Source organism: Schistocerca nitens, chromosome 3 (assembly GCF_023898315.1).
Source record: "Schistocerca nitens isolate TAMUIC-IGC-003100 chromosome 3, iqSchNite1.1, whole genome shotgun sequence".
NCBI classification, from domain to species: Eukaryota; Metazoa; Arthropoda; class Insecta; order Orthoptera; family Acrididae; genus Schistocerca; species Schistocerca nitens.
The window spans coordinates 733,405,535-733,431,003 of NC_064616.1; the positions used below are offsets into that span (position 1 = coordinate 733,405,535).

At 40.2% G+C, this 25,469-nt stretch overlaps 1 protein-coding gene across 1 annotated transcript in view; it reads left to right on the forward strand.

Moving 5' to 3' along the window:
• The window catches only part of LOC126249409 (uncharacterized), a 405,665-nt gene that overhangs the window by 347,360 nt on the left and 32,836 nt on the right, over positions 1-25,469 (forward strand). Inside the window, exon 9 of the mRNA XM_049951063.1 lies at positions 11,027-11,166. Within this exon, the coding sequence (XP_049807020.1) occupies positions 11,027-11,166 (140 nt within the window). The remainder of the gene's footprint in view (positions 1-11,026; positions 11,167-25,469) is intronic.

Below are 25,469 nucleotides of genomic sequence, written 5' to 3' on the forward strand. Positions count from 1 at the left end.
TATCTGTCAAACTGTTGAAGAACTCCGGCCATTCTGAAATGGCAGTGCGTTCATTTTATTCAGCACATTCAGAAAGGCTGTTAGGACAATCACATTGATATCGGCACCTTAATTCTGGCAATTGAGGAAGGTACCTCTCCACAGAAGGTTATATGTTATCCATGCAACATGAAGCCATACATCCCACCACCAATGAGGTGTTTTCAGTATTTGTGTTTTGGGCAAATTTCTTCCCATTGTACAGCGGAATCTCTATGTTGTGAATGTGGACACCCGCTCCATGAGGGGAGCCTCTGTGTTCTGCCACCCGTGTGTGTTGATTATCATGACCACCAGTCACCACACTTGCCGGATTGCCCAGTTTATAAGAAAGAACAAAAATATGGGAGGCTCATCAGAAATTTTGCCTTTCTCCCTCCTCTGTCCTCTTACCCCAGTCTTGCCCCCTTCTCCTCTCCCCCTCCCCTGCAGCTCCCATGCCCTCCCCTCCGGGTTTTCCTCCCTCTACCTAACCAGAGAAGTGTCCCCGTCTTCGGCACCTGCTGGTGACGGCCCCCTTCATTGGACACCTCCCCGCGGCGTCTCCCAGCATGGAGGCCTGCTGCCAAAGTTGGTCGCAGGACCCACAGTACATACGCCCCAAGGTCGCCTGCTTTCCCTCAGTTCCAGATCTTGCTGAAGCCTGCTCTCTCTCCAGCCAGTGTCCTCCTCAACCTACGAAAGAGAAGAAGAAGAAAGAGCTTAAGTCCTCTGGTGGCCCCGGAGGTGCTGACTCCCCTATTGCATCCTGAGTCTGACTTCTTATTTATACAGGGTGTTACAAAAAGGTACGGCCAAACTTTCAGGAAGCATTCCTCACACACAAAGAAAGAAAATATGTTATGTGGACATGTGTCCGGAAACGCTTACTTTCCATGTTAGAGCTCATTTTATTACTTCTCTTCAAATCACATTAATCATGGAATGGAAACACACAGCAACAGAACGTAACAGTGTGACTTCAAACACTTTGTTACAGGAAATGTTCAAAATGTCCTCCGTTAGCAAGGATACATGCATCCACCCTCCGTCGCATGGAATCCCTGATGTGCTGATGCAGCCCTGGAGAATGGTGTATTGTATCACAGCCGTCCACAATACGAGCACGAAGAGTCTCTACATTTGGTACTGGGGTTGCGTAGGCAAGAGCTTTCAAATGCCCCCATAAATGAAAGTCAAGAGGGTTGAGGTCAGGAGAGCGTTAAGGCCATGGAATTGGTCTGCCTCTACCAATCCATCGGTCACCGAATCTGTTGTTGAGAAGCGTACGAACACTTCGACTGAAATGTGCAGGAGCTCCTTCGTGCGTGAACCACATGTTGTGTCGTACTTGTAAAGGCACATGTTCTAGCAGCACAGGTAGAGTATCCCGTATGAAATCATGATAACATGCTCCTTTGAGCATAGGCAGAAGAACAAAACTAAAATGAGCTCTAACATGGAAATTAAGCGTTTCCAGACACGTGTCCACATAACATCTTTTCTTTATTTGTGTGTGAGGAATGTTTCCTGAAAGTTTGGCCGTACCTTTTTGTAACACCCTGTAGATGTCATGCTTCCTTGTTGTGATGGATGATGACTCAGCAGCGTGACCAGTTTCAGCCCATTCACCTCCCATTTGTATCCCCGTCCCATGCTTATTCAATAAAATTATAACAGATACTATTGCACATTTTCAGAGTTGTTGTTCCTTATTTCCTTTTAATCCACAGCATGTGTCATTCTCCGGGAGTCTCATTTTACTGATGCTCACTCGCTGACCCGTTGTGGGTTCTGTGTTTTCATTTGGAACCTGTTTGCTATCTCTATCTCCGTCCTGACAGGCCATGTACACCCACTGTCCTCACTTCCCTCCTTCAGCAACTATCCTCTCCATCCCTCCTTTTTGGGGATTTTATTGCTCATCACCCATTCTGGGGCAATCCTTTTTTGTATAGTAGGGGTCTCCTCATAGATTTCATCTTGTGGACCACGACCTGTGCCGTGGTAATGATGGTTCCTGTACCCATTTCAGTGCTGCTTATGGCAGTTTCTCTGCCATAGATCTTTCGCTCACTTCCCCTTGCATTCTTCCTTCATTACACTGGTTGTCACATGAAGACCTCTGCAATGGTGACCACCTCGGTTCATTCTTTGGTTACCTTCCCACCTCCCGATGGCCAGGTTATCCCCCTGGACTTTTCATCATACTGATTGGCCTCTATATATCTCCTAGGTCACATTTACCGCCTCTTTGTCAGGTTGTATTGATGAAGTTAACTGTGACATGCCCAATACAATTATTCGTATATTATTCTTGAATATTCAAGTTGGCCAAAGTCACTAACAATACTTTTTATTACTGTGACCGGTTTCGACAGAACTATGCTGTCATCATCAGATCTGAAAGTTACAAAAACAAACATACCAACTGAAAGTAAACTGTGGCAGCCGAGTTTAAACTTGTTCTGCACACCTACGCCATGCGTTCTCAGGCAGCCAATGAGTGTTCCACAGTGTTCTGAGCAATCTGCTGTGAATGTCATGTGCAATGTGAGCATTGTACGTGAACATAGCGAGTTATTTAGCGAATTTTTATTCCATTCATTGCGAGTTGTCATGTCTGGTGCTGGTGGTAAGTGACAAATTTTGCACAAGCAAGCGAGAAACATAATTTCCAGAACACACATTTTCATCAGGCGCAAAGCACATGTATGCGGCTACCATAACTATCACTTGGAACCGGCAGCAGTGCAGTCCCAGTCCTTGTCTCGACCTGTGCAAACCGCCATTGTTTGTGGATCGGACTGTAGTTGTACATGCTTGTTACAGTACTGAAAGTCACATAGTGATGTTGCATCAAATAAAACATGGTAGGAAATATCAGAATGTCGCAAGTAAAATAACACACAATTAAACATACAACATGTTGTGCTAGTGTCCCAACATAAACTAATCGCTTGGCACCACAGAGGTGACATAGGTAGTATGCAGTGGCGAAGCATAGCATTTTTTTGTAGGGTAGGCCGAGAATTACGAATTTTGAAAAAAGAAAAAAAAAAACTATTAAAACAAAACTTGCAAACTAGAAGCACTGCAGAAGTAGCTTGTTTACATATTTCTACTACGGTTGAAAGTACTACAGAAATTGTTAGAAATAAATGCATTAAAATATCAAACAGATACACATTAATAAAAATATAACACATATTAACTCACCGTTGCATCTTTTTATAAATTAGTCCTATCCTCCTGTCCTTTTTCTGGGCATAATCTTCGATAACACGAGATATGAACTACTACCATTTGGTTGAAGATTTCACAGTTCCCTTTGTAATTTCACACTTTCAGAGAATGTATTTTTTAAACCATTGTATATAATGGATTTAAGGAAGTTCTGAGGCTCTAGACGTTTATCCTCACTGCTGTAAATAAACGCAAATTCTTCTTTCAGTTTTTTGCTGTAAGGAAGCATGTATTTTCAGTACACTCATGCTCAGAAAAAACGGAATACCTGGAATGACTAAAGATAGGCAGTTTATATTCACAGGACAGGTACATTAGTATGTTCTAGAGAAATGATTACCACTTGAACCATGTCGGCCTGCAGGTTCAAGGTTAACATTAATATTGGGGTGCAGTACCACCTACCAGTAAAATGTGCCTGCAGTTCTTGCTGTCACTATAAACTGAAGGTAATTGATCTGTGTGACTAGAGCAGGCATGCAGGATGCCCCACAGATGTATGTGCAAACCTTACCGTCAGATCAATGAGTTTGAAAGAGGGCGCGTGACTTTTACGAGTTCCTAACCAGGAGTAAATTTTATATCATCATCTGTGTGCTTTAATAGTTTAGTTTCTTCAGTTTCTGTGTGTTTGTTTAATATCTAATAGCCACAGTTCTTGCGTTTTTGTTTGCGTCAGAAAGTAAACTGATTTTGTGACATATTACAAGTTCCTAACCAGGGGCGCATTATTTAGTTACACCTGAAAGCTTCGGTAGTTAGGGTTTTGAATCTCTGCAGATTAATGTAATTTATTAGACACAGTTCCTGCGTTTTCATCAGAATCTACTGTAGAGTTATGCAGCATGTGCTGATAGTCCGTTTATCTGCATAGTTTTCCATGATCTTTAGTATGGACAGGGACTGCAATTGTTGTGTGCGGATGCGAGGCGAGTTGGTGACAATTCACTCTCAGCTTCAGGCTGTGATGGCTTCGGTTACACACTGCTTGAGGCTGCAGCAGATGGGCACGCAGCGGATGGGCACCACTGTTGTGGGCTGGCCGTGGCAATCCAACGGACATCAAGCATGTCTGAGTCCTCCTATCAGTCCTCACCGGTGGCCAGCCCAGTTACTGCTCGCATTGAGGTTGACCTCTCTCCTGTGGTCGAGTGGGAGGTCACCCCGGAACGTAGCAGGCGGAGAAAGACTCCCCAGGTGGCAACACGTAAGTCTGACAAACAGGTTCCAGGTGCTGTCTGTCGCTGGCACTGTCGCTGAGCCAGATACAGTCACCTGTCCTGTTTCAGATGAAAACTCCCAGCCTGCAAGATCCGGACAATCACAGAGGGTGGGATTATTGATAGTTGGAAGCTCCTATGTTAGGTGCATTATGGGGTGCCTTAGGGACATGGCTGCCAAGAAGGGAAAGAAAACCAATATGCACTCTGTGTGCATACTGGGTGGAGTCATTGCAGATGTGGAATGGTTCCTCTCGGATGCCATGAAGAGCACAGGTTGCAGCCAACTGAAGGTAGTTGCTTATGTCTGTATCAATGATTTGTGTCACTTTGGATCAGAAGAGGTTCTCTCTGGTTTTGAGTGGCTAACAGAAATGTTAGAGGCTGTCAGTCTTGCTTGCAAGATGAAAGTAGAGCTGACCATTTGCAGCATAGTCAACAGGACCGATTGCGGACCTTTGGTACAGAGCCGAGTGGACGGTCTGAATCAGAGACTCAGACGGTTCTGTGACCGTGCAGGCTGCAGATTCCTCAACTTGTGCCAAAGGGTGGTTGGACTTCGTGTTCCACTGAGTAGGTCAGGTGTCCACTATTCACAGGAGGTAGCTACACGGGTAGCAGGGGCTGTGTGGCATGGACTGGGTTGGGAAAGTACCAGAGCTCCAAGTGCTAATAGAAAGCACTGATGCTAAAATTGTTGTAGGCACTGAAAGCTGGCTAAAGCCAGAGATAAGCTCAGCCAAAATTTTTACGAAGAACCTAATGTTGTTCCGAAAGGATAGACTAAACACGGTTGGCAGTGATGTGACGTGTTTGTTGCTGTTAGAAGTAGTTAGTTCCTGTGAGTTAGTATGGGCAGAGGTCATTGTTGGCAATCAGAATTAAATAATAATTGGATCCTTTTACTGACTTCCCAATTCAGATGTATAGTTGCTGAAAGGTTCAAAGAAAACTTGAGTTTGATTTCAAATACGTACCCGACTATTATGATTATAGGTGGTGGTGACTTTAATTTACCCTCAATATGTTGGCGAAATTCTGGACGTGTGCATAAGACATCATCCGAAACTGTGCTAAACGCATTCTCTGAAAAAAATTTTGAACCGTTAGTTCATGAGCCTACGCAAATAGTAAATGGTTGTGAAAACACACTTGACCTCTTAGCAACAAATAATCCTGAATTAATAACGAGCATCAAAATGGATACAGGGATTAGTGAACACAGGGTTGTCGTAGCGAGATTGAGTATTGTAACCCCCAAATCCTCCAAAAATAAACGAAAAATATACCTATTCAAAAAAGCAGACAAAAATTCACTTGACGCCTTCCTGAAAGACTTAAGTGTAGACCAGCTGTGGCTTGAACTCAAAGAAATAGTATTGGCAGCATTTGAGAGATTTGTACCAAATAAATTGACAGACGATGGAGCCTATCCTCCTCGGTGCACAAAATGGGTCAGAACACTATTGCAGAAACAACAAAACAAACATGTCAAATTTAAACAGACACAAAATCCCCAAGATTGGCGATCTTTTACAGAAGCTCAAAATTAAGCACGAACTTCAGTGCGAGATGTTTACAACAGTTTCCACAATGAAACTTTCTCTCAAAGCCTGGCAGAAAATCCAAAGAGATTCTGGTTGTATGTGAAGTATGTTAGCGGCAAGAACCAATCATTGCCTTCTCCGCACTATAGCAATGGAGATACTATCGAAGACAGTGCTACCAAAGCAGAGTTACAAAACACAGCCTTCCGAAATGCCTTCACAAAAGAAGACGAAGTAAACATTCCAGGATTTGAATCAAGCACAGCAGAAAATATACTTGGAGTAGTGAAGCAACTTAAATCACTTAATAAAAGCAAGTCTTTTGGTTCAGACTGTATACCAATTAGGTTACTTTTAGAGTATGCTGATGTATTAGCTCCATACTTAACAATCATATACAACCATTCGCTCAACGAAATATCAGTACCCAAAGACTGGGAAGTAGCACAGGTCACACCAATATTCAAGAAAGGTAATAGGAGTAATCCACTTCATTACAGGCCCACATCATTAATATGCAGAAGGATTTTGTAACATATATTGTGTTCAAATATTATGAATTACCTTCAAGAAAACAGTCTGTTGACTCACAGACAACATGCGTTTAGAAAACATCGTTCTTGTGAAACACAACTAGCTCCTTACTCTGACGAAGTGTTGAGTTCTATTGACAAGAGATTTCAGATCAATTTCGTATTTCTGGATTTCCGGAAGGCTTTTGACACCATACCACACAATCAGCTTGTAGTGAAATTGCGTGCTTATGGAATATCGTCTCAGTAATGCGACTGGATTTGTGATTTCCTGTCAGAGGTGTCACAGTTCAGAGAAATTGATGAAAAGTCATCGAGCAAAACAGAAGTGATTTCTGGTGTTCCCCGAGGTAGTGTTATAGGCCCTTGGCTGTTCCTTATCTATATAAACAATTTGGGAGACAATCTGAGCCGTCATCTTAGGTTGTTTGCAGATGACGCTGTTATTTATCGACTAACAAAGTCACCATAAGAGCAAAACAAATTGCAAAACGATTTAGAAAAGATATCTGAATGGTGCAAAAATTGGCAGTTGAGGTCATCCACACGAGTGCTAAAAGGAATTTCTTAAACTTCGGTTACATTATAAATCAGTCAAATCTAAAGGCCATAAATTCAACTAAATACCTAGGAATTACAATTACAAACTACTTAAATTGGAAGGCACACATAGAAAATGTTGTGGGGAAGGCTAACCAAAGACCGCATTTTATTGGTAGGACACTTAGAAAATGTAACAGACCTACTAAGGAGACCGCCTACACTACGCTTGCCTGTCCTCTTTTTAGAATACTGCTGCAAGATGTAGGATCCTTACCAGATGGGACTGACGGAGTACATCAAAAAAGTTAAAAGAAGGGCAGCATGTTTTATATTGTAGCGAAATATGGGAGAGAGTGTCACTGAAATGATACAGGATTTGGGCTGGACATCATTAAAAGAAAGGCGTTTTTCGTTGCGACGGAATATTCTCACGAAATTCCAATCACCAACTTTCTCCTCCGAATGTAAAAATATTTCGTTGACACCGAACTACATAGGGAGAAACAATCACCACAGTAAAACAGGGAAAATCAGATCTCGTACGGAAAGATGTTTGTTCCTTCCGCGCACTATATACGAGCTTGGAATTATAGAGAATGGTGAAGGTGGTTCGATGAACCCTCTGCCAGGCACTTAAATGTGATTTGCAGAGTATCCATGTAGATACTCCATCGGATGCTAAATGATCTGCTAAGAAATCCAAAAGTTCTAAATAATTTCCTTTATTTACTGACCTCATATTGTTCATGATCTCGAAGAACTAACTCTTGCAATGCTAAAAAGCATTTAGTCAAAATAAGCCTCTTCATTACACTTCCCGTAATGTTTCAAAGCTTCCAGACCTGTTGCTTCTGAAGGAGCATAGTCAATTCTTACTGTACGTAGCTGATTATATTTAAAAGCTGCTGTAATATGGAACTGCAGCATTTGTGGTTTTTAGCTTTCAAAAGGGAATTTTGAAGGCTCTCTTCACCTACTCCCCACTTACGCCATTTAAAACTGTCTGTACCCTTTCCAAATAGTACACAGTAAAAACAAAAAAGTTTGTTCGTTATAACAGTGCCACTTAACCACGGTTTCTAATTGTACCATTGTGTTTGGAAAAGTCTTACAAATTTGTCATAGTTTTTTTTAATGGACAGACTTGGCATTGACTTTCATTCTTTCACCAAGAGTTTAACTTCCAAAGGAAGACATAAAAGGAATGCAGGGTTTACAAATTAAAAATTCATGTGATCTTGGGATGAAATAAAAGCATTCATGGCAGTTTGAGGTAGTCAGCAATACCATGCATTGCAAGATAATGGTTTAACTATTAGATAACTTACAGTTTTCCTTTCGTCAACACAATGTCAAGACAAACTGACGGTGATGCCTCACACATGACAGGGCACACCGAAATATGCTTCATTAATCAGTTAGTCACTACCATTACTTACTACATTTTAATCACAAAATTCATGTTCCAGGTTTCACCATGAGCACATCTAGACCTAGCACTGTTGATGTAAAAACCTACAGACACTCTGTGGAACTACCAGCATTTGAAATAAGTAATGCTACTAAGTTTTAATCTGAAGAACAATGAAGATACATAGGCTATTTCCTATCATTTTGAAACAACATCCAATTATGCATTCACATTTATTTTCTATGAATTGTGAATGTCTTCTTGTTCTTTGTGTTTTAAATACACGCTTAAATTAAGTGGTAATGGTTTTACTAATTCTGTCTGGCTTGCTGCTAGCGTGCTAGACGATGCTGAGTAGTGCTATCTGTTACGGAATTGCTGAATGACTTGTCATTGTACTTAGGTGTGTATCCTCCTGCTGGTGACAAGTAGAAACAAATCAAACATCAGCTTTTAAAAACATTATCCATGCTGTAGAAAACTGAGGCTGCCTCATGAACGAAACAGGCGTACTGTGCATGCTCGCAACAAGCACAGAATTGTGAGCTGTTTTTGGTTGCAAAGTTAGAGGAGTGATGCATTATATTGGTGGATGAGTATACTAAGTTCATACATCAAATATTTGAAAACATTTAGGAGGGTACATGATCATATCGGATTAAATTCAGTTTGGACGAATTATTTTGGAGTTTTTCGGGCAGGCTCAACCTTAGAGCTTTAATGGATGCTTTGCCAATCTCTCCAATCTCATTGAAATTATTTTCAAGACAATTTATGTAACATTTCAAATTACAACTATAAAATAACGTTGTGTTTTGAAAATGTACAGTGTCATTTTTAAAAACTAAATTTACAATGAAGTTGCTTTGTTAGTTGTCATCCATGACATGTAAACATATAATAAACTGTGGAAATATTATACTAGCAAGGCTGCCATTGTGCTGTCAAGCAATTAGTCTGTGTTGGGATATCAGCACAACATGTTTTATGTTTAAATTGTACTGTATTTTATTTGTGGCATGCACCAAACCCCATTACTTAATCAAACAGAGCAAGCAGGTGTGTGGAAGTTTTAATGTAGACTGAGACAGAAAAGTGTCATCACTGGGTGACGTTGAAGGATTCAAAGGAAGCACTGTTGAGGTAGTTTAGATAAATAGTACTAGCAATGGACAACAGAATGATTCCACGGTATTTTGTGTGCCTGTAAGAACCATAAGGATAAAGCAAGAGAGTTTAAGGGTTATACAGAGTCCTATTAGGTAATTGTTTTTCCCTCACTCCATTAGCAAGCAGAACAGGAAATGGAGTGACTAGCAAAATACCCTTTGCAATACATTGTATGATGGCTATTGGAATATGTATGTAGATTAAAATTTGAGGAAAAGTCTTCTTATAACAAATGACAAATGTTGTTATCCAAATGTTAGATTTCATATGCTTTTATCCGTGAAATTATAAATAACTTGACCTTAAGAAATTTGTACACACATTCTCAATACACCGAAGATGCATGTTGTCCCGTGTTACGCATGACAGTGTTCCAGTATTTCACTGCCATTCTTTAAATAATGTTTCATCTGTCTTCTTAAATTGAGTATGAAGTTAATAAATACTTAACTAAAAATATGAATCCACCACATATAACTCTGTTATTATTATTATTATTATTATTATTATTATTATTTACTGTTCAAACAGATTTTGGAATCCCCACAATTGCAAACCTAATAAAAAGTGAAGTCTCACCTAACTCATGCAGGAATAACTCTTGCCCATAGATTTTCTGTACAAATATAAGTTACATCAAATTCGATATTAGTCATTCTTTTATTGTCTTTTATTGCAATCGGTCTTTAGTTTATACCAGCATATCATCTGCTCTCCAACATAATCTCATTCTTATCCAGATAAATTTCTTTTAAGTATCAACAGCAGTTTCACAACTGGGGAAAGCAATGGTGGACTTTAAACACATTGAAACCAGAAAAAAGTTCACTGCACAATTGCAATGTATAATTTGTGTCTGTGTGCTAATGTTGTCGAAGCTATGAAGTCTGTTCATTCCAGAACAACCAAAATACTTGCATTGTATGGGAACTATTACTTAAGTTGTAGAAAATGTTCATTGCTTTTTTTGCTCCCCCACAGTTCTTCCCGAAGAATAAATAAACGAAAAAGGTCGGAATCGGTGTCCTTAATGGAATTACAATTAAATCAATTCAAATCTTTAGAAGAATCACCAAAATATAATGACATTAGAAAATAATTGCACATCTAAAATATATATTACCACAACCTGTATTATTCTAGAATGGAAACAACAAATGAAAGTGAGAAAAGCAACCATTTACCTGTAGGTGAATGATGGGTGGAAAACACACACACACACACACACACACACACACACACACACACACACACACACATTGCCTTCTGAAATAAAATGGGAATTCATGTTGTAGAGTTTCATAATTCAAGTGTAAAAGAAATAAAACTTTTCTGCAGGTGTTTTGAAAGCTATCCATGGGAACCAACCAAGTGAACACAACCGTATTACTAAAGATGTAGTAGCATTTTATGCTGGCGACTTCCCCGAACTCGTGGAAAAATTGCAGTTGGATCTTCATGAACCACCTATTTCTCAAGTAAGTCACATATTTTTGTAATGAGATTTTACTTTTTGAATAAATTAATCACTTTTGTGCACTTTTATGGAAATTTTTGCAAACATTGTACTTCTGAATGGAAAATTCATGTAAATATTGCATTTGATGAAAAAGTTTCAACATGTTATTTGCTGGAATGTAATTACTTGATGGCGTGTTTGATCAGTGATTAATGATGGAAACAGCAACTTGGAAACATTTTTATGTTGCTGAAATGGGGATGATGAGACCATATCACTTGACTGATGACCATAGATGTTAAGTCCCATAGTGCTCAGAGCCACCATATCACTTGCCCCCTCCCTTTTTTTAAGTCCAGTGTCACATTTTTAGTTTCAAAACCTGTAAGTAGTCTTCCAATGCAACAACTTACAATTTAAAACTCAAGCAGTTTCTTATTCAATTAGTAAAAGGGACGATGAAAAAGTTTCTGTTCGATGGTATACTATCCAGAATTGGTATCCCAATTGAACAAAATCATCATAAGGATTGATGGAATCATCTTATAATGAGAGATAAATACTAATAAGTTGAAATAAGTATTAATTTACCATTGCAATAATCTCCATTTTCATACATTTGACACAAGACTGCAGCTCCTATGCTTTGAATGCTAAACTGAATGCAGTTGAAGTTTAGTATTCAGTAAAAGTTTCTGGCTATGATGCTAGCTGTATGGTGAGCCCAATGAAATAATTTCAGATTCATAAACATAAATGAAAGTTCATACCAGATGGACCAGTGTGTCATGTCAGATATTGACCAGCATGGCACTTGGTGCACAAGAAGACAGAGACAGAAGTGCTGCTCCATACACATTCTTCATTTTCTGATGGATGTCTACCAGTGTTTGCCTCTTGGCAGCCAAGAAAAGAACACCATCACATTGATGCTATTTGGACACATTTGGTAATAACTTCATAAAAGTTCACATTTCCACATTTACCACATGAATGTCAGAAAGAAGCAAATACCACATTAGTCCCTTGCCTCCATGTCGATGCTTATATACCCACAATGTAGTCATGTTGTGTTGCATATACACTGCATTAACGCCCTAAAACTGAAACTTTTTGATCACCTTGTACATTATTAACAAGTCCATTAGAAAATATGATCCATTGATCAGGACCAAGAGAGATAGAAGGGAGGTGGTTTGAACTGGCAGTCAGTAGGAAGGTAGGGAGAAAGAGAATGCAATCTGATAGTTTTATTATCAGCATTATAAACAGGTATCTACTTCTGCCAGAATCGAGTGGAGAAGAGACTCGGGTAAGGCTAGAAGCAGCTCATTTCAACTGAGATTAGAAAGTCTAGGAATTTGCAAAATCTTAGGGAGAAGGAAGTGCTGCTGCTGGGTAATAGACATGGGCTAGGTGTAGGCCCTCACTTGCAGGAAAGTTAAGGGCAGCATAACAGGCCCTTTGACATTCTCAAACCAAGTGCAGAGCTAAATGAAGTGATAGAGGACTTAGGATCTTTGTGTAAGGATCTTTCAAAAGATGAGCAAGAAACAGTTTGAATGGGGATGGGACATATGACATAGGTGGTGACCTGGGTAATATAGCTTCCCTGACTCATTCCACCAATGAATGCTTTCTCGAGCTATTCTGGTACCATGATTGGCCGTGTTTTAATTGAGCGGTGAGGTGGATTAATGTGTGGTTAGAAATGGTACTGTTTGCAACCAACTTAGTGAATGTTTCTCTGGTACTGGTTGGGATTGTCAGTGGGCGGTGTTTCACAAGGTATGGTCTACACCTACATAGTACTGGGAAGGGAAGATTAGTGCAGCTGATTCATGGAAGCATGTGGGGTGGATCTTGGCTCACACACGGTCAAATACCTGTCGTGAGTAGGAGAAGTAGATCTTTTTTAGCATAAATCCAGACAACAGGTTTCCCTGCCTAAAGAGTATCTCCAGCAGTCAAAAGAATTCTGAAATAATTACTCACAAGATAGATCCAAACACACCAAATGACACATGTGCTACATGTAATAAATTAAAAAAAAAACTTTTGGGAAAAGTAGCATGAGACATTTCAAAGACTTAACAATCTTCCATCAGAAAAATAAAATATAGCAATTTGAAGTTGAGCTCCAATCTTTAAACTGCACAGTAGTTTGTGTCACTGAGCTCTGGTGTAGAGACACAGAAATCCAGCGTGTAATAATGTAATTGTATGAAGTGATGGACTCCTACTATAGGAAAACTTGAAAGGATGGAGGCTCATGCATTTATGAGAGTGGGCTGAAAATTAATGCCTCAAAATTTTTTATGTGAAAACTCTTAAAAGATTTTTAAATAAAACAAAAGTTAACATGTTACTCCTTTATTCTTCATGCCTGTATATTTGCAGCCCTATGCCACTAGAGGCTCCAGATTGTAGCATGTAACATGGTGGTTTATAATGTAACTGTGTTGGTTTGTGAGAAACAGCATGCTGTAATCGAGTTTAGAATTCGAAAAGTCCGTCCATACATGGAGCTCCCTCTAGCTCAGCCTGACAGTGCCAAACCACATGAGTACTATGATATTTGCAACAATCCAACGCCTCGGGTTCACTGTCGTCAGTCATCCTCCATACAGTTCCGACTTGATCCCATTCAGTTTCCATCTGTTTCCAAAACTTAAAGAACACCTTCGACGACTTCACTTTGAGATTGATGAAGTGGTGCAAGTAGATGTGAGGTTGTGGCTCCATCAACAAAGTTAAACATTCTATAGCGGTGTCGTTGATGTGATTATGTTAAGAAATAAATATCTGTACCTGAAGAATAAAGCTGTAGAATTTTTGTTGTATTTAAAAAGCTTTAAAAGTTTTCATACAAAAAGTTCCACATGTGTGATATGACTTAATGTTAAAGAATAATTCCAAGACTAATTTGACAGGGGTGGGCCAGGTAGTCGGCCAGGGCCTTATAGTAGGAAACATCCTAGCAGTTGCCTGAACTGATTTAAGAAAACCACAGAAAGTCTAAATCAGTGTGGCCAGATGAAGATTTGAGCTTCCACCTTCCTGAATATAAGGCCAGTCTGTTTAAAACAGTACTGCGTCATTTAGTTTATCCCTGGTGTACAATAGTGTTTAGTAATGCAAAAGGCTACTGGTCCATTTCTCACTCTGTCACTGCACACACCATGCACACTGTACACACTTTGTTTTGTAAAGTAATGCTACACAGACTATCAGCTGATGTCAGGGTCATAGCAAACACTGTGTGTTTCCATTTTGTGTACTGTAGCTTACCATTTTGTGGTCCGAAAAACTGAGTCAGCATCCCTCTATAACGAGTAAGTTGTTGAGCTCAGACAGAGGATAAAGTGTTAGTATTATGCATTGCATAACTTTTGGAGTAAGTTTTTCAAGAAAAGAAAAAGAAGAAGAAGAAAACATAGTGAGAAAATGATGTGTGCAAAGGACAAAAACAACTTAAGCATTCGACAAAAAAGTTAGGTATGATATCGTGTCATTTTGTATAAAACTGCTGCTGGAGAAAGTCAGCGGTTCAGCCACAGTTGCAGCGGCCTTCTTCTGGGACCAGGAGACCCAGAAGAAGGCTGCTGCAACCATGTCCAAAACAATGGTGGTCTCCAGCAGTAGTTTTATACAGTATGACACAGTACCATACCCAGAAAACTTTTATGTTGACTGACTCTGGCTGCGGAAGCCTATGCAATTATAAAATTATAAACTTTAGCATTATGTGTCACTGCCAAGTAACATGGAACTTGGACCAGACATAGAAAGAACCGCTACAGTATCAGGTTACTGAAAGGGATACACATTGAGATGAACAGAAATGACACTTTCTTACACTTGTTACGTTGATGTCACCATGGCTCATGATAGTCCCCTGGACATTACAAAAGGTAGAACATGGATCACCAAGGATGGCAGTGTATACTCTGCAAAGTGTTCCCATGCTGGCAAAATGTTGTAGCAAGTTCTTGGGGTAGGGAATTCCATTCCTTCACCAGCACGGCTAACAACTTTTGGATGGTTCTTGATTCATGTGGACATGCTGCAATACATCTCCCCTTCACATCCCACACATGCTCGATGGGATTTAAGTTGGAGGTATGGGCAGAACAAGCCATTCCTTGAATATCCTCCCATTTCAAGAGCTCCTCCACCAGCACCGTTCAGTGCAGTCACATATTGTCTCTGTAAAAATGAATTCAGGGTCAAACACACCCCTGAAAAGATACATGTGGGTAAGGAATACAGTGTCACAATAACAATGACCAGTCAGTGTACTATGTTCAGAGATTTGGAGGGCAGTACACCCATGCAACATTATGCCTTCCCACATCCAAACACCTGGACCACCAAAAAAATCATGTTTGACAATGATAGACATACCCAAATATGCAAGAGGTGGGAACATGTAATACACTCAGGAACATTGTTGAATATAATAGTTTTGGTGATCCAGCTGTTATGGTGTGAGGAGGCATAGTGTTGCGTGGGCATACTTGTGTCCAAGCCTTTGAACATGGTACACTAACTGGTCAACATTATTGTGACAATGCTTTCACATGTGCATCTGTGAAGGGATACACTCAAACCTAACTTCAGTTTTATGGGTGACAGTGTGTGACCAAATTAAATTGTACTCTTGGAACAAGAGGATATTTGGTGAATAGACATGAATTCCACTGATCATATGTGGGATGTGTTGGGAGAGGTGTTGCAGCATATGCACATTCCCCAATAATCATCCAGCAGTCAACTGTGCTGGTGGAGGAATGGAATGCCCTACCACAAGAACTCTCTGCCAGTCTTCGTGTATCACATTGCAGAAAATGCATTGCCACTTGTGGTGATCACACACCCTATTAAGAATGAGTTCCACCTTTTGTAACACCCAAGGGATTATCATAAATTGCAGTGACTTCAGTGTAATTATTTTCTTTGAATAAAACTATAATTTCTCTCCATGTCATTGAGAATTCCTGTCAGCCACCTTCTGTGCCGTAGTGTAGTAGTTCTTTCTATGTAGGTTTCAAGTTCATGTTATTTGGCAGTGACACATCATGTCATAATTACTTTTTCCCTTCAGTTTTGCACACCAGTGTACATTTTCATCATCAGTGTTTGCTCAGATAAGTGAGGAGAGGTGGTGGCACATAGTTTCTGGTCATCCAATTTTGCACTAATATCGATGGCTATATTCCAAATGTCTCCACAGTGTGTGTTATGGAGTGAACATATATGACACTGCTGATGGTGAACTGTCCATTGGATGGCGTGTTTAAATTATTTGAGAGGAGTAGGCTGTGTGTCAACAAGAAGTTTTCTTTCCCTTCCCCTCATCCATGACAACACAAACATAACATTACGCTCTACAGGCATCCATCATAGTCATCCACATGACAGAGATACACATACTTGATGTTTCCTGATTGGTTAGACAACGACAATGGCAAACCATGTCTGCTAGGACGTTGTCCAGTAATGTGAAATACCTGCATCTGCAGTCAACACTTATTTCCTGCGCTTGAGACTGACTTAAGCTTAAGACTTAAGGTCACTGAGTGGTTCATAACAGTTTTCAAAAAAAATGTAGGTGTTAGAAGACCAGCGGCCCTGTTCTGTATCGTTCATAACAATCGGTGCAGCAGGTTGGCTTCGGTAGTGACATCATTTTCAGTTCTTTATCCGAAGTTACTATTCTGTAAAACCTGTTACCAATCGGTCCTCCTGCCAGTTTTTCGAAAACTGTACCGAGAGTTTTTGGATTTCAGTATGACCCTCTTGTTCGGTTTGGTGTGATTTATTTACACCTATAATTTGTTATTTTAAACAGATTGAACAGTATTAGCTTTGGATTTAGTGATTGTGTTACCGAAGAATAACCAGGACGCATCCAGGTGGAAAGTGAGTTTATAACAGACTACCTTCCTTGGTTAGAAATATGATTTGTATTGTTGTTACTGTGAATGATTATAACATAAAAAAACAGTTTCGGTCAATATTCTCACAAAATACCTGTTATTTTTACGTAATTAAGAGTTTACAAAAATCATTAAATATCACATGAGTGTTTGCTGAAATTACTAGTGACTTTGCATACTTTTTTCCACAAATGGTTTACTTATTATTTATCAAAATGCATTTAAAACTTTTAAATAACAATGCAAAGGAATTTTGTGAAGCCTGACAGAGGAAGAAACCTTCCAAAATTTGAAGCATTTATGGCTTACGCCCGCATCATTCAGCAACGAAGTCAGCCTGCATCTCTCTCAACTGGAATTATGTGGAAAAAAAGCGCTGATGGTATGCGAGTTGTTGTAGTATAGCGAATAAGCCAATGAATTGCTATGCCAAAGGTCGTATGTTCGCATACTGCTGCATACCAAAATAATTTTTTTCCTCTTTGTGTTTGTAACACATTCTGAGACTTTGTAAATTGTCAAAGTTAAACATTTTTCTAATATATTCATTGTTATTTACACATACAAGCACACTTTATCAGTAATGAGAATCTTCAATTTTGTGACTTCCGTATGTTTAAGAAATGAAAGATGAAATTGCTGTGCATGAAACAACTGACAGTGACATTTATACTTTTTCTTGTCACAAAGAATTCACATTTTTGAATACATAGCTATTTCTGAGTGTGTGGTCAGACAGGAATCTAAGAGCACAACTTAATTTACTGCAAATGAAACTAGTAGCAATCGTCTTTATACTTTAGCTTGTCACAAGTATCTATCTGCGATTGAATCCTTAACAACAGTAGAAAGAGATGAAAGATTCCTGCCACAATATTTTTAGACTATACCACCCTATATGAAACATTTTGATTCATCAGATGCATGTTATAAACTACAACGAACTTATATAGCTGCACTCACCGCACACTCTCTAAAAGGCTTCCCTTTTTTTTTACCAAATCGTTGATATACCATATAGGGAAGTAGGCTTCTTCATCATTTGGATCTCTAGGAGTGAGTAACAATCACATTCTGTGCATGTTCTTATTCTTTGACACTCTCTTTAACAATTTTTCGGGTTCATGGAGATGTGTTCTGTCTATGCAACTAATTGAAGGCAGTTTGTTTATTGCCATGTGCATTTCACTTATTTTTTTTTTTTGTGAATCTTCTTCACATATAAAAGAAGCTAAATTCGTATGGCAGTAAACAAACTGCCTTCAATTAGTTGCATAGATGGAACGTGCCTCCATGAACTTTTAAGCAACTAAGGAACAACGGAAAACAGAAAAAGTGACGAATTTTTTGGATGTTTCTATACATGTATTTGTACAGTGTGGTACTACACTCCATTCCTAACTCATATTCTGAAACACTGGTGGAGTGGACCACAGACGGAATGCCTGGAATCGACAGTGCAGGGAGGAAGAGCAAAGATATAAACACTGGACCCATTCCACGTGACAAGTAGTCTCAGGTAGCATATGATGATGATAACAAGTCACATTGTCCAAATACAGTGCAAGAATGACACTGATATCTGGCAGAATACCCAATACCTCAAGATGTCAACAGATCTCTGGGAAAGTCTGAAGAATTACAATATTTATAGATTTGCACTCTTATTTATAGTGATAGTTACTCGATGGGAAGCACAACATATTAGCTAATTTGTGCCTGTTTGACCCATGCAGGGGCAGTGGCAGTTTTGAAAGTTAATTAATTGACTGTGTGATTGTAAGCTTTTCCAGCGAATTGACTGTTTTTTACTGTTCTCAGGTGTCCAGCCGAGTGCAGTCATGTTCATAACATACTTTGACAGCATGCCTTTATCATCATCTTCAGGCGATACCCGTACAATGAGTGTCTTCACTACATCGTGCCTCCTTTATACTGTCATTGCTTCCTACCCCTTCCCGCATTACTAGATCACACACCGCATTGGATGGAGATGTGGGGGGGGGGGGGGCAGGAGGCAGGATTGCTGAAGGCTGGGCGTGAACCTTGGTCCCTCAGTACTTCTGTAGTCGCTGTCGAATGCAGACAGCATAAATCAGGCAGACAGTACAGACAATCAAAGAAAGATGTAAGAGGCACAGAAGTCACACCAAACTGAAGCAGCCAACAAAATATGCAGTCACAGAATATTACATAGCTACAGGGGACCTAATGAAGTGAGAAAGAACAGAGGTATTAATACAGACATTGTTTTGGGACTGGGTTCTGAAGGAGGCCATGGAAATATGAGTGGCCAATGGTCTGATTAACAGAGACACTAAGAAAAGCTTGGGCCCAGCTCTCAGCCAACAAAAATCACTGTGTCGGCCAAGAGCGACTTCCTCATCCGACGAGGGCTATAGAAGGCCTGAGAGACAGGGCTTCATGCCTGACCTTCGGTGACCCTATCCCTCCCACCACTCTAACTGACACAGTGTGTGACCATGTAGTTCGGGAAAGGGTGTGTATAAAGGAGGCTCGATGTAGTGACAACATACATTCTACAGCTATCACCTGAAGATAACAGAAAGGTACGCTGTCGAAACGAAATGTCGTGTTAGAAAGATGACTGCACCTGGCTGAACACCCAAGAACAGTACAGATTACATGACTTCTTTACTATGACATTGCAGCACACCTAATTTGGAGTGCCAGTTGGTTTCTAGTTTATCAGGTTTTACAATGTTTTGGTCTTTAATTCTAAACTTCTCATTTCTCACAGGTGAAAAGATGAAATTTGTTGTTGTGGTGTGTGTTCTGTGAAAGCAGCTAGTTTATTTGAGCGTGTGTGACAAGCTGTGTTGTGAATTTTGCTTCAGCTCTGAAATAGGTATCTCATTAAATTCCTGTGGAAGATTTCATGCACTAGATTCTTCCACATACTGGACTGAAGTTGATGTTGAGCTGATGGCGCCTATTCTCTTTACTAATTTGCAGTGTTTAGCACACTGAACTTGCATTCAGCATGATGGTGATTGAAATCCCCATCTGGTCATCTAGATTTAAGTTTTCTGTGATTTCCCAAAAGTCACTTGATGAAAATGTTGGCAGGTATGCTATTAAAGGGGCATGGCTGATTTCCTTCTCCAGTTCAAGCTTGTGCAATGACTTTAATGGCCTCATTGTTGACAGGATATTAAACTTCACTCTTCCTTCCTTCCTTCTTTACTATGTTTCACAAGCACTACTGGAAAGCTCTGCTGCTTGGGACTTCATAATTTTTCTGTAATAAATGAATCATTGTGTTGCCAATAACATTTGTTTCTTTGCCTGAAGTAAAGGTACCCTCTCTTAATTAGTGATGTCGTTTGGTACACAAGGAAAATAAAATGGGTAAAATATCAAAAACCACCAGCCACACATTATTGTTGATGAAGCTGCACATTGCAGTTATGGTGCTTGCAATGGTTCAGGGGAGGGGGGTTAGTTGTAAGAACTGTTAAAGTCTTGGTACAAATTTACTTAGGTGAATTATGTGTTTAGCACAGTATTTTCATTGCTCTATCCAATTTTCTGTAAGAAGTGCTTAATTTTCTGTGTTGAAATTAGTTGCCGACACAACTTTAGTTTTTCCAGTTCATTGTCATGTTGACAGTTCATCTCATAGGCCACTTAGTTGGCTGAATAACTGCTTTGCTGATTCGATTAATGTCATGCATTAAAGTTCATCAGTCTTCTAGAATTCTTCTTGGAGAAGTTGCGATTGTTAAGTAATATTGCTAAGAACTGTGATGCACACAGTGTTGCACAATTGGTCAGCATTACTTGCTGCAGGTTGCGAGTGCAAAACTGACCATCAGCAATTACTTGTTATTTAGTATTTATCACTTCTGTAAGGTTACTGTTTGTATGTTTGTATAGTCTGGAACATTCTGTGTTTGTATAAATAGCAGCCCCTTCCGTCCAGGAATTCAGTTCCTTTCTGACTGTACTTTGGTGTTCCTAATAAATGTGCTTTCAGTGCTAAGTGTTGTACATCATTGACAAACCTTCTTGTGGATTTCGACTTAAGCGTAGTTATGATGTGACATTGTTCGGGGGAGACACTAGATACCTCAAAACATCTATAACACCATGGCTACAATTAGCCAATGTAAAAGCCTTCGCCTACTTGGACAGGAACAGAATACAAGCAATGCATCTTTCTCACAATCTGTATATTCGGGTTACTAATGGATTCCAAACCAGCAAAAAGTTAGCTGCTTGTCAGGTATCCATCATTTCCCTGAACACTGATTAGAATTCACCGTAATAGCTGGAAGGATTCAACCGAGTCACCAAATTCTATAGGTGGTATGACATGATGTATTTGGAAAACGTGAACTTTTACTTGAACAGCACAGCCTAACAGTGGTTCAAAAATAATGAATGTGAGCTTCATATTTGGGAGAAATTTCAAGCTGAACTGAAGAAAACATTTGGCAACAATCAGTAGAAAGTCGAATTATTGGAAGAACAATTGAATAGAGTCCAGTGTCATGGGGAAATCCTACATATAGAATGTTTTGGCCCTATGCCACATTGTGTGTGTAAATACGACAGAAGCTGACAAAATCACACACTCGATGAAATGGTTCGCATAAGGCAGGGCTTCACAACATACGTGCTCGCGGAGCAAGCTGTGAGCAGCAAGGCGCGAGCACGGAGCAGCGCGAGCACGCTACCCCCACTACTGGACCAGAGCGGAGAGTGGGGAGAGTCATGTGGGGTACACAACAGCTGCCGCCAGTCGATGTAAATCCGCGGCCACCTGCAGGGATATCACTCACGAATTATTACTGCGACAAATGAAACAAATAAAGGAGAATGTACACGTGCCTCATAATTTTATTAACTTAGTGTATGCCTCTACCATCTGTAGACACTGAAACTAAAGAATTCCACGACAATCCTATATTTTCAACACTTTCTTCAACACTACTTAAAATATCACCTCCGGTTGTAGTGTTCTTCATGGCTACTACATCGAGGAGCTCCTCCCTCACCTGAAGATCTCTATTAACACCTCTAATAAATATGGCAAGCTGCGCTGTTCCAGTGATATCAACACTTTCGTCCAGAGCTAGAGAATACGCCATAAAATCTTTACAGATATTTGCAAACTGGCTCTGGACGTCGTCTGCCATGTCCTGTATGCGACGCATAATGGTCATGTTAGATAATGGCACAATCAGAAACTGTTCAACTTGAGATGGACACAAATGTTCCGCTGCAGCTACCAAACATTCTTTTATTAAATCGCCATCAGTTAAGGGGCACAGGGATTTTGCTAAAAGGAAAGCAATTTTGTAACCCACTCTGAGAGCTGCCTCAGTTGATTTTTCTTCGTCATCCAGATCTTCTTCGGATAGCTTCCTTTTAAGTTTAATAACTTCCTGTGCACGATCTGGTCAATCACATTTTCCACGTCCGTAGTCTTTCGCGTGGTACGACATATAATGTCGCTGCAAATTAAATTTCGTAAAAGAATTCAGCGTTTTGTGACATACTAAACATTTTGCAACTCCATCTTTTTCTGTAAACAGATACAATTCCTCCCAATGGGGGTTGAACTGCGAAAGCATGGTTGGGGTTACACAACGGCGACTTCACATGATTCTTAACCAGCGAAGTGACTGTTACGAGCTGATCGTAGTACTTTAAACGTTACACAGTCGGCGCGAATTCAATAGGCACGCTGCGGCCATATTCAAACATGCGCGCGCACTTCCCCTACCTCCCCACTCCGCGACCTTGCAGCTGCTCGCGAGCAGGTGCCTGAGCAGACGCGAGTACTCGTGCTCAAAGCCAGCCAGTTTTTAAGCCCTGGCATAAGGCAAGCTGTTCTGGTGAAGGATGTCACAGTAACTGAGGAATTCAATAAGTGGTGCCAGCACATACAGGAGATCCAACAAAAAAAGAATTAGATGAAAGAACTATGGCCGACTTCAGAGTTTTCCCTACTGCAATTGCGGAAGACCACTACTATCTCACCTGTCGGTACGCCAAGTAGTGAGAGAAGAGAGAAAGCATTTTATGTCAACCAGAACTGTCAAACTGAGTAAGCAAGAGATTTATAGCCATGAATGTTGACCCCATACATCAGGCGGTAATAGAGAATTTTGAAGTAGAGGTAGGTCGATCTGTAGCACCAGTGTCCATCAACGGTCAAATATGCCAAGAAGAATGGATTCTACTAACTTGAACGTGTGCCACAGCTGCCAAATTACAACCCAGCATCCTACCAGTGCAAATACAACCAGTTTCTCCATCAAATATTACTGCCCCACAGAAGAATAGACATATGGAAAACAGAGGACAACACGCTGGTTTGTTTCCATGTGGACACCCTGGACACAGAGAACATTACTGCAGAGAAAGAAGGTGATTTTTCAATTACTACAATCCTACTGGATGTCAACCATCACAACAGTTCTGTTCATGTCAATCAAATGCAGATTATTATAGTTGACCTGTGGGTCAATGCCCACTGCCATACTGTGGACGAGGTCATTCCCAAACACAACATAGCCATTCCCTGTCACCATTCAGAGGCACCAGCTGCTTGCCTAGCCACTGAATATGGGAAAATTAACTTAGGCAACCATCTATGTAGGTGAGGTCACCACAGATGAAAATACTCCATGGATGACAGTCTCCATGATGTCAGGAAATTTCATTGACTTCTTCAATGTCCAGGCACTAGTTGACTCAGGGGCTTTGTTTTGTGTAATGTAGAATGCTTATCATCATTAGCTGAAGATTGTGTTCTGTGACATGAAAGTGATTGTGCTGAAAGTCGCTAATGGGAATTACTCACAGCTGACAGCAACATGTATTGCAAGAATAACTACCAGTGACTGAATGCTGCCCTTCAAATTTGTCATTTTATTTGACTGTAGTCATAATATTATTCTCAGATGGGGCTTCTTGAAGGCATCACAAGCAGTCATAGACTGTAGAAGATCAGAGCTCCTGATTGAAAAAACTATTCCAACAAAGACTGCTCCGGACAGTTGTTTTCCGTTGAAGACATTGTTGCCCATCGTCTTCACCAAGATGAGTTCCAGTTGTCGGTCGAGGTAGTCAGTTAATCTGTGAAGCTTTTGTTGATTTCATGAAGCACCCCAGGCTCACAAAAGAAATCTATGTGCCAGTGACATTATAAACACTTCAGGTGGTCAAAGAGAACTTTGGATCACTAAATGTCAGGAGCTGCCACGACTCATCCATATATGTGTGTGTGTGTGTGTGTGTGTGTGTGTGTGTGTGTGTGTGTGTGTGCGCGCGCGCGTGCATAGGGACAGCCAAATCATTCCAGTAACGGCAGCTTAGCGCCATCGATGAAGAACCATACTCTGTTACCACTACAGACATCACAGGAGAGGATGTTACTATTTAACTGCCAATAAACTCTGGACTGACTGAGGAACAACATGTGCAAGTGCTAGCCATTGTTGGCTAATTTTTGGATGCTTTGAAATCTGGTGTGGAGAAAAGACAGAGCAAGTGGATCATGGTGAAACACCATAACAGCATTGGAAATCATCCAGCAATCAGCCAGTGCTCATATATGGTCTCACCAGTTCAACAATGGAAAATCTAAGAGTAAGTGGAGAAGGTGCTGAAAGATATCATTAAACCTTCAGAGATTCCTTGGTCCTCACCTGCGGTCCTTGTGATGACAAGTGGTAGCACGTGGCATTTTTGTATCAATTGTTGTGACTAAACAAAGTCATGAAAGTAGATATCTACCCGTTGCCACATATTGATGACAGCCTAGGCTGCTTGAAAGGAGCAAAGTTCTTGTCAGCTATGGACATGCAGACAGGCAACTGGAAAATTAAAATTGACAGGGAAAAGACTGCCTTCAGTAACTCTTGGCGGCCTCTTATGAGTTCAAAGTTATGTCGTTTGTATCGTATAATGCTCCAGCCACGTTTGAATGTGATGGACAACCTTCTTCATCACCTTAAATGGATGACGTGTTTTTGTTATCTGGAGGACATTGTAATATTTTTTTTTCTTTTAAACTGCAGGCGTCTGCCTGAATCCAAAAAATTACCTCTCCATTGTCCAAAAAATAAAAATCTTGGGGGCACTTAGTGTATGGCGATGATGTATAGCCTAATCCAGGGAAAAATAAGAGCAGTCACTGTGTGGATGAAATCTGTGTCATTGCTGCATCAAATGACGTTACTGCTGAACAGAGGGAAGATCTAGCACTGTTGAAAACCATGTGGCAGCAACAACAATTTATCCTTGATGAATTTCCATGATGCTCCTACATCTGATCAACTGGGATTCATCAAGACTGTAGACAGAATTAGATGCAGGTATCACTGACCAGGTCTCTAATGAT